The sequence below is a fragment of the Colobus angolensis genome, unplaced genomic scaffold (assembly GCF_000951035.1).
Source record: "Colobus angolensis palliatus isolate OR3802 unplaced genomic scaffold, Cang.pa_1.0 Scaffold136, whole genome shotgun sequence".
Classification (NCBI taxonomy): Eukaryota; Metazoa; Chordata; class Mammalia; order Primates; family Cercopithecidae; genus Colobus; species Colobus angolensis.
In genome coordinates, this window is record NW_012114444.1 from 849,369 (window position 1) to 859,430 (window position 10,062).

Below are 10,062 nucleotides of genomic sequence, written 5' to 3' on the forward strand. Positions count from 1 at the left end.
AAGGGGGAGTGAGCGTGGGGCTGGGAGGAGGGGAGTGAGTGGGCTTCCCGTATTGTCAGTGCTTTGCTTCCTGTGATCGGACGTGAAGGAGAGAACCTGAGCTGTCAGGATCAGGAGTGGGCACTGGCCTGTGGACCACAGCCTGGAGGTCTCTCCTCACTCCTACCAGCCTGCTCACTCCCAGATTGTTCAGAACAACTGACCCAGGGCCTGGGGGTGCTCACAAGTATGTCTGGCCAGGTTGAGCCCCTGCCCAGTGACAGACGTGGGTCCTCCCACCCAGGCCTGCTGCTCTAAGTCCCTGCAGCAGCAAAGGCTCGGACGGCCTTTCCCAAGCCCAGGAACACCCCTGGACATCAGGAGTTGTCAGCTACGCAGACTGAGCCCCCACCTTGGCATCCAACAAGTAATTGTATGGCATGAAGACGATATCGGCTTGCTGCTTCAGGTTCCGGGACAGGTAGTAAGGGCACACCCTGGGAACGAGGAGAGGGGAAGATGCTGTGAGCACCCCGTGCGGGGGACGGTGACCCGAGGCCGGGGCTGCCACGTCTTCTGACCCGGAAGGAGCCCTAATCCTGTGCATGGGGTCCAGGTGGGAAGCTACTGTCTGGGACGGATGGGGAGTCCACATGAGATTCCAACCATGTAAATCGTCGTCTCTTTAAAAACTCGATGGAAAAGAAAAACCAACCCTATTCCTGGATAGAGGTCATCAGAATCAAACACAACACAGAACCACTAAAACAAAGCAGAGCTGGGTTGGGCGCGGTGGCTCACGCCTGTAATCCCAGAACTTTGGGAGGCTGAGGCGGGTGGAACTCTTGAGCTCAGGAGTTTGAGACTGGACTGAGCAACGGAGTGAGACCCTGTCCGTACAGAAAATACAAAAATTAACCAGGCGTGGTGGTGCATGCCTGGAGTCCCAGCTACCTGGGAGGCTGAGCTGAGAGAATCACTTGAGCCTGGGAGGTTGAGACTGCAGTGAGCCAAGATCACGGCGCTGCACTCCAGCCTGGACAGCACAGCGAGCCTCTGTCTCAAAAAAAAAGAGGGGAGGAGCTCTCCCCTCAGTATGAGAAAAGCTTTATTATAACTTGAATCTCTGAAACTATAAAAGAAGTGGACAAAGGACATACTTGCTGTCCTCAAAAGAACGAAGCCGAACTACCAGCACCAGCACAGGAAGCTATCCACAGCACTGAGTGAAAACAGCAAACTGCAGAACAGTCCGCGCAGACAAAACCGTGCGCGCTTCCACACGGACGCGCGCGGACAAAACCGTGCGCGCTTCCACACGGACACGCGCCTGCAGGGCTCTGTCCAACGCCACGGTGGCCACCTGCGGTGGCTGAGGGCCAGGGAAGAGGGGGGCAGCTTCACTTTTTACTCTGTGTTCCTCAGAGCTGCTTAAACTTTCTCATACTGGATGGTGGTTAGTTTCATAACTTAAAAAGGAACACAGAAAAGGGAAGAAACATATCTGGGCCTCCACAGGTCACAGGAGAGCTGGGCCATGGAAGGACAGCAGTCGTGGCCTCACTGAGGGGTCTCACCTGTGCTTGCTTCCGCTCTTGACCAAGTCCTCGATGTCCAGGATGGGGCTGGCCAGCTCCTGCTCCAGGCTTTTCTCTGCAGGTGTGAGGCAGGGTAAACACACACCCTCAGGGTCCAACAAGTCTCCCAGACCACAGAGGGATGCCCAGGACAGAACAGTTCCTACATGGCAGGCAGGGCTGGGTGCCCCCCCGCCCCAATCATGAACGTGCCACAAAGCACCCACTGAGGGTCTCAGGTGTCCAAGGGAGGCCCCCACTGAAGTGATCCCGAGGGAGCCCTCCTGTGCCCCTAGAAGGCCTGAGGTTGAGGGTGGATCAGACAGAGGCCAGCAGGGTTCTGAGAGTTCTATGCATCCTCTCTGAGACAGCCCAAGACAGGACGGGGTGACGGCTACACTCAGCCCTCCCCAGGGCAGGGAAGAACAGCCCCTCAGCGTATTGCCCCAGCCCACAGAGGCATCTCCCAAAAACCCTGGAGGTGCCCCTGTGATTAGCACCGTGGCTCAGCTTCCCTGCCAACCACAACAGGCCCAGAACTGCCAGCAAAAGGAACGCCAGGTTTTCCTAGGCTAAACAGTGGCCCGCTCCCCTCTGCAGCATGGCAGCCCTGGGAAAGGGCACTGCCTGTGCTGGCTGAGAGGACCAGGGAAGAAAAGACGTCAGGGAGTTTGGGGGATGTCCTACCCCTCCCCTTGCCTCTACAGCACAGGCCCCCAAACTGGAACCACAAGAACTTCTTAGGAAGCTGCTTAAACACAGACAGAACCAGGGACCTCTTCTAACAAGCACCCCAGAGTCTCAGGGCAGCCGCGTGGGGCAATGGGGCCTTCCCCAGCTCCCGGCTCCATCATGGCTGCTTTGTGCCCGTCCCTGGGAGGTGCCAGGCCCCGAGGGCCAGGACTCAGCTGCAGAGGCCAGAAACGCACACGCGCACACACACACACTCTCACACACACACACACCAGCGATGACTCAACTCCAGACGCTCCCAGGGATAGCAGGGAAGGCAGGGGAGGAAAAGCACATCCCTGAGCGGCACCATAGCAACGACCAGCCAATCAGCACGCACTGCCGCACAGCGGCACTTGCCAAACCTTCCCTGGCAGAGAGCTGAGGGCGGGGCAAGGACAGGAGCTGCAAGGGGAAGGGGGACAAGGGGCAGGGCCCTCCCAGAGGCTCTGCCCCAGGCTGACCCCAAGCTTGCTGTCCCCAACCAGAGTCCTCACAGGACGCAGGCCAGGAAGGGTGCCAGCTCTCTAGCTGTCTCTTCATTCGCCCAAAATACCTGTCTTCCTTCCCCTCAGACCCCTCCAGGAGCTGCAGCCCACTCTAAAGATGCCCAGGCTGGCCAGGCGCAGTGGCTCAAGCCTGTAATCCCAGAACTTTGGGAGGCTGAGGCAGGCAGATCACGAGGTCAGGAGATCGAGACCATCCTGGCTAACACGGTGAAACCCCGTCTCTACTAAAAAAATATACAAAAAGTTAGCCGGGTGTGGTGGCAGGCACCTGTAGTCCCAGCTACTCGAGAGGCTGAGGCAGGAGAATGGCGTGAACCCAGGAGGCGGAGCTTGCAGTGAGCTGAGATCGTGCCACTGCACTCCAGCCTGGGCGACAGAGTGAGATTTCATCTCAAAAAAAAAAGATGCCCAAGCTGGCACAGGTGCTGCAGACACCCCCTCACAGCCTGTCCAGGGGGCAGACAGGATGCAAAGGTTCACAGCTAGGCAACCTGCCGCCAGGTCGGGCAGTGAGTGCCCAAGCCAAGGGGGACAGGCTGGCGCTGGGCTGTGTCTTCTTGGACTGAGCCCACAGGCCTGGGGGAGGAGACAGATGGGGGCCCAGAGCCAGAGGCCGGACACGGATAGAAGCAGCACAGGAGGCGGTCAGCGGCCTCCCGGCGGCCACAGGGGTGCTACCCTTGTCCAGGACCACCGCCGGACAGGCCCACACTCAGCGTTCCATACTATCCCAAGGACCCCCGCTGCATGGGACTGGGGACACCCAGCAGGCACTCCTGTCCTGTCCTGGAAATCCGGGTGAGGACCTTGGAAATGACGACGGGCTGAGAATCTCCAACAGCACATCTGCTCCCCCGTCCCGTCCTGTGGGCACCACCAGGACGAGTGGGCAGCTTCCATCAGGAAACCTGGGGGCAGAGCCCCTCAGAGCCCCTTCTCAGGACCACCAAAAAGGCCTGGACAACCACACATCAAGGTGACTGGAGGTCCTTGGTGCCACCAGAACAAAAAACACAGCAAACAAGAGGCAACACAGAAGATGCCTCCAGCAACACAGCACAAGACTCCAGTAAGCGGAGGTCTCTCTGCAGGCCCATGTTCCGCCCACCCAGCTCCGTCTCTGCCAGGGGAGCGCCGTCCTAAATATAATAGCAGCTTCAGGGTCCTCAGTCCTGGCACACTGAGCACTCAGCAAACACGAGTGCAGACAGCAGCCCACAGGACCGCCGATGCCTTCTAAGTGCTCCAGGGCCGCGTCACCTGAGGCTTGAGCCCCAACTGAGGCAGGAAACAGAGGGAACCCTGATCCCACAGAAGCTCAGGCCGTGCCGACTGCACAGATGCCACCCTCAGGTCACAGAAACTGTAAGGGCGGCCGATGGGGTCGCACCCTGCCACTGCCTCTGAGACCCCGTGATGAGCTCCAGAAGCCCCTGACATACCCAAGGGGCAGCCACTGGGTGGAGAAGCACCCCCGGCCCTCACAGGCTGTGGCCACCTGCAGTCACAGGGCAAGGTGCCCCGGCTCTGCTCCCGTCACTCACTCATCCCGTCTCCTGAAGAGGGCCCAAGGCCTCCCGTGCCGGACCCACAGGACTCAGCCTGGAGTCACGCTCGGGGCTGTAATTTTTCTCTGCAAGGTCAGCACAGGACAGAGACACATGCGGCAGGGTCGGGGGAGGCCAGACACGGCTTCTAGGACACCCTCCCAAGATGGCATAAGGGTCGGTCATAGGAGCACCCGCTGCTGGGCAAGCAACGAAACCCCAGGCTCCCCGAAGACAAAGTAGGTGTTCAGCAAAACCCCTGCTGTATGCACCAATGGTTAGGTGCAGGGAGCCCTTCTCATCGGGAAATGGAGAGAGCCTTCCCAAAATCCAAGGCCCCAGGCACCAGCCACAGGCAGTCCTGCCGGCTGGCTGTCTCAGACCACTGTGTGAGCTCTTCCACACAGAAGACGAACACGGGTGGCCCCGAGTCAGAAGACAGTGCCCAGGTACACGGCTGCACTGGCCGCCCCACCAGGCAAGCACAACCGGGCTGATGCCCTGAGAGGCTGCACACACTCCACCCCGAGCCTGGTGCCACCGAGCTGCCTGTACCTTCCACGTTGTTGTAGAAATGACACGAGCGACTTGCCACCTTCCTGCGGCACAAGTGGATCTGCGGGAGGAAGGGCAGAGTGCGCGGCTGGAGCATGGCCAAGAGACCCGAGCCAGTTCCCACCCCCAACAGGCCCTCCCCTGCAGTCCCCCAGTGAACTTTGAACCCTAGCCCAGCGGGAGTACAGCCTGGGACTCTGGATACCCAGCAGCACTCGCCTCGCGGAACCCTGAGCCAGAGCGGGAGCCAGGAGCCCACCTGCATGTGGTTACTCTCTTGTTTCTTCACCTCTGGATGGATGCACAGCTGCTCCCGGGAGCCCAGCACACACACCTTAGGCCTGGAGGGAGAGAGCACTGTGGGTGGAGGAGGAGCTGCCTCCAACAGCCACAGCGTGGTCCCGCAGCGTGAGCCGTATGGAGACACACAGGAGCATTGGCAGCCAGAGGAAATGAGCATAACTGCAATGTGGTCCGGGTACAGGAGAGTGGCCCCGGCGTAGGAACGTGGTCCGGGTGCAGGAGAGTGGCCCCGGCGTAGGAGCGTGGCCCAGGTGTAGGAGAGAGCAGGGAGATAAGCGGGAGAACTGGACAGAGGGATGAGATTCGACAGCTTCCACAGCACCCTGCCACAGGCCCCTCCTCAGGAACCCGACAGAACGCCGACTCTGCTGGGCTCTGACAAGCGGCAGGGACTCCTCCCACTTCATGTGCAAAGCTGCACTGGGGGCCGGCCCTGACCTGCCGCACAGCTGCCACAGCAGCACCTGAAAGGAGCTCAGGACGCCAGCCCGAGGTCAGCACACAAATGCAAAGCTGCTTCCTCACAAGTAACGGGCACTAGAGACAGCCCGGGCCCCACCCCACCCCTGGGCACCAGCACACCGCACACTTGTGGGGAGCGTCCGGAAAGACCACCCCCCTCCACTACAGCACAGCATGGCCTGTGGACCCAGCACCACGTCAAGCTGGTTCTCTTGAGGACCCCAAGACAGGTGTGAACTCGTCTGACCCACCGGTAGGAGGTGTTCCGAAGCTCGTTGATGACCTGCGTGAGTTGCGAGTGGGTCCTGGAGGCGTAAATGATCTTTGGGATATCCGTGTAGCAAGCTGCCCAGACACAAGCAAGCACGGAGGTCATGGTTCTCACGTGTCAAAGGCGGGTGGCATTCGGCTAACTCAGCCCTGCAGACGGCCAAGAATCTGACACCCCAGAGACTTGTTTATCAAAAATGGGTGAAGTGGACATCTGCCATGCCCTAATTCAGCAAAAAAGCCCAACCCTAGGTTTATACCCACGATAGCGAGAAATTATGTGGCAGCTACAAAATTCTCCTTGAGCTCTGCTTAAGAGATGGCAGAAGTCCCCGTGGGCCTACCCTACCCTCAGCGCCATCCCTTGCCAACCATCCCCACAGGAGGCCAGGAGAGGCCCAGGAACTAGGGTCACCTATAGGATCTTCAGCAGCAGCAGCAGCGCTGCCCCAGGACGACAAGGCCTGATTCGGGAAAAGCTCCCCTTGAACCCTCTCGGCAATCTTGCGGGCAGAGATGGTGTCTCGGAGGTGTTCTCGCCAGGCCAGCGTGGTACACAGCAGGCACAGCGTCTTCCCTGTGCCCGTGGGGCTCTCCAGAATGCCATTCACCTTCTGAACGGAGTTGGGAGCAAGGGTTAGGGGGAAGCCAGGAAGAGGCGAGGTCACACAAGCCACCCTGAGACAAGACTCAGCAGCCAGCAGGCAGCTCTTCGCAGATGCAGAGGCCGCGGTCAGGTGGCGAGAGCCCCACGGGACCACGGATAAGTCCGCAGGACACTTTCCACTCTTGCCCTAAAGGGCGTGAAGCAACTCCAGCTGCCATCAGCAAACCATTTGCAGAACGTTACCCGAAATGCAACAGTATTTTTCAGCCTCAATAGTAAGATGACTAATGAGGCGTCAAGTCTCAAAATAGGAAACTGTTCTGCATTCCTAGATCCAAACATTTATGCTGTCCTATCTGATGTCCTACAGACGAGCTCTCAGATGGGAACCTGAGCAGGAAACTCAGGGAGGGGAGGGGTGTGAGCCGGGTACAAGAGGACACCTCAAGGAACCCAGGAGAAGGCAACCTGTGCCGCTGCCACCTCCCTGCACCCCCAAGGTTCAAAGACCTTCAAAGTGAGGCTGGCCACCGGCTGACCCTCTGATGGAAATGCTTCCTCCTGACCCGTGAATACCAGCCGCTCCTCAGAGAGGCCCCCAAGGCACTAAGTCTGTCATTCTCAAGGACGATGTTTTTACTTGTCAATCCTCTCTCTGACCCCACCTGGAACACCAGCCCTTTTGATGACAGAGGCTGCCTCTGGAGAGGCCTGGCTGGAATGGGTCGGGAGAGGGAAACACACCCGGCCCTGGCTGAACCTCCACCTGCCCGCAGTCCTTTCCTCCGGGCCTGTGCTCTACCTGTTGCAGACATTCCAGGACCTTGGTCATGTACTCCTGTTGGCATTTGTAGGGCTGGAAAGGGAAGTCTATGGTCACACCATTCAGGACTATCTTGGGCATATCAGCCTGTTCTCAGGAGGGCACAGAGGGTGGCTGAGTGGCAGGCTATTCGGGTCTGTGCGGAAAAACCACTCCGAACATCTTAGGATCTCAGCCACTCCTGGTAAGTGATGCGAGCAGGTGCACTGGGACACAACGCGGTTCTCTTGGAGAATCCCTACGGCACAGACCTGGGAAAGACAGTAAGAGTCTGTAGACAGCCTTTGTGGGTACCGGGCCACTTTCCCAGGCGTTTCTATGAGTCCCTCCTGTGGAGAGGGTCGGAGGGCAACCCTGGCATATGCCATCTCAAGGAGCTGGCGGGGCAAAGATGCGAAGTGGCTGGGCCTTGCCTTATCCTCCCGCCCCACAACTCCGTCCTTCTCTGGAAGAGACGCCCACAGCGCTGCAAGTTCCGCCCGCAGAATTCCGTGACTTCCACAGGAGCGTGAGGGCTGGAGAGGCAAGCGGCACCCCTCCCGGCCTGACCAGGCACAACGTCAGAGCGAAGGGTCTGAACCTCCGGCCCTGCCTCTCCAGCCTTCTGCCCTCCTGGCTGGCTGGAGGCCATTCCCCATCCCGCCCGGGTGGGCAACCAGATGCAGCCCAAGTAGTGAAAGAGTATCCCGGGATGCCAATCCGTGCAGCCCTCAGCAAGTCACTCAACTTCTCTAAGCCTCAGTCCCGCTTGGGAACTGGGACTAACAGACCAGACGCGGACACACTGAATATCGGCCCTTCCCTCCAGCCCCGGCCACGGGCTCAGCCAACGCTGCGGCGCCAGCGCCCATGAGCGCAGGAAACTACAGGTCCCAAAGTGCAGCGCGGCCAATCCGCCGACCCGCGGCCCCGAGGGCGGCACGGGGCCTGCCGGGAGCTGTAGTTTCGAAAACCGCAAGGCGCCCACGAGCCGCTCGAGTAAACCACTTGTAGAATCACTGCGACTCACTGCTCACTTGTCTCCGGGGCGAACCTTCCAGAACCGGGGGCCCTCAGGAACTCAACCGACTCCAGCCGAGCGCCGCCACGGCGTCCCCAGCTATGAGCCAGTTCAGACTTCGCGGGCAGAGGCGCGCAGTCGCCACTGAGCCCACTGCACTTCCGCCCCCACTTCCGGTCCGCTGCTTTGTGCTCCCGGCGGAAACTGTTCCTCCGCGGAGGGGGTCCGCCTGCTCTTCGGCTCCTCCAGGCCTACGGGGCCGTTTGCGCGTTCTGTGTGCGGCTGCCCTGCCCAGTGAACCTCACTTCCATGGCCCACAGGCAGAAATCTGGGTTCCCGCCCGTCTCCTTCCTTGATGTCATCCCTGACTCCTGACCAGGGTCTCCGTTCCACTGCCGCCTCTCTAGGCCGAGCCACCACCGTTGCCCGGAGAGCTGCACGGGCCTCGTCCCCAGAGGCATCTTTTTACCGCTCACGTGTGAGCTGACAGCTTTCCGGAAAATTTGAAAATGGCTGCCCCTTGCCCAGGACCCGGTTCCTGAGAGCCCTGACCGCCTCCTCTCCTTCCTCTCCTGCTCTGTCCAGCTTCTGCTCGCGTCACTGTCCCCGCATTGGCCCCGGCGGGCCTCCCTGAGTCCCCAGCACGCGGCACTGGCTGGCAGCAGGGCGGACCCCAAGAGCGAGGCCCGCACAGTTCTGTGGGGTCAGCCCAGCGTGAGGGATGCTTGTCTCGGGCGGCCCCGGCCCCCGTGCCCCAGAAGGCCCCAGGAGGAAGTTGGCGCTGCGTGACCGCGCACGGCCGGCACGGTTGTGTTTCACGTCCACGGACGGCACAGGCGATGCCCTGCGTGCCCATGCTCGTGGGTGTGAGCTAGTGCTCGGAGAAGCCCCAGCACTCACTGGCACCCAGCCCCGTGTGCCTGTTCGGGCGAAGGAACCGCGGGCTGCCTGTCTGAGACCCGGCAGGGAGTTGAAGACGAGGAGACCAGCCACACAGGCTTGTGGGATGAATGGGCACCAAGCACAAGTTTCAGTGCCCCCCATACGTGCCGGTGTGGCTCCGTGTCCCACCCAAGTCTCACCTCGAATTGTAATCCCCGCGTGTGGCGGGAGGGAGGGACCTGGAGGGAGGTGATTGGATCATGGGGTCAGTTTCCTCCAGGCTGTTCCCAGAATAGTGAGTGCTCAGGAGACCGGATGGTTTAAAAGTGGCAGTTTCCCCTTCTTGCTCTCGCTGTCTCCTGCTGCCATGTAAGACCTGGGAACTGGGACTAACATAGACTTCACCTTCTGCCATGATTTTTTTTTTTTATAGACAGAGTTTTGGCTCTTTTTGCCCAGGCTGGAGTGCAATGGCACAATCTTGGCTCACTGCAACCTCCACCTTCTGGGTTCAAGCAATTCTCCTGCCTCAGCCTCCCAAGTAGCTGGGATTGCAGGTGCGCGCCACTAAGCCTGGCTAATTTTTTATATTTTTAGTAGTGATGGAGTCTGACCATGTTTGCCGGAGAAGTCTCGAACTCCTGACCTCAGGTGATCCGTCTGCCTTGGCCTCCAAAGTGCTGGGATTACAGGCGTGAGCCACCACACCCGGCCTCAGGTAGTATCTTAATAGCAGTGTGGGATCCGACAAATGCTTGACACACTTCTCTTCTGGACGACCTCTGGAATAAGTCCTCTCTTTTTCTTTTTTTTTTT

General features: G+C 59.5%; 2 protein-coding genes across 2 annotated transcripts in view; both read right to left on the minus strand.

Annotated features, from left to right (window-relative positions):
- The window catches only part of RTEL1 (regulator of telomere elongation helicase 1), a 36,213-nt gene extending 27,668 nt beyond the window's left edge, over nucleotides 1–8,545 (minus strand). Inside the window, exons 1-8 of the mRNA XM_011934455.1 lie at nucleotides 8,374–8,545; nucleotides 7,344–7,615; nucleotides 6,350–6,548; nucleotides 5,916–6,009; nucleotides 5,159–5,240; nucleotides 4,900–4,960; nucleotides 1,557–1,632; nucleotides 392–476 (exon numbers count right to left, since the gene is read on the minus strand). Coding sequence (XP_011789845.1) covers nucleotides 392–476; nucleotides 1,557–1,632; nucleotides 4,900–4,960; nucleotides 5,159–5,240; nucleotides 5,916–6,009; nucleotides 6,350–6,548; nucleotides 7,344–7,445 — 699 coding nt within the window. The 5' untranslated portion in view covers nucleotides 7,446–7,615; nucleotides 8,374–8,545. The remainder of the gene's footprint in view (nucleotides 1–391; nucleotides 477–1,556; nucleotides 1,633–4,899; nucleotides 4,961–5,158; nucleotides 5,241–5,915; nucleotides 6,010–6,349; nucleotides 6,549–7,343; nucleotides 7,616–8,373) is intronic.
- DNAJC5 (DnaJ (Hsp40) homolog, subfamily C, member 5) overlaps nucleotides 1–10,062 on the minus strand; it is a 1,035,873-nt gene that overhangs the window by 309,795 nt on the left and 716,016 nt on the right. The gene's annotated exons all lie outside the window — the stretch shown is intronic.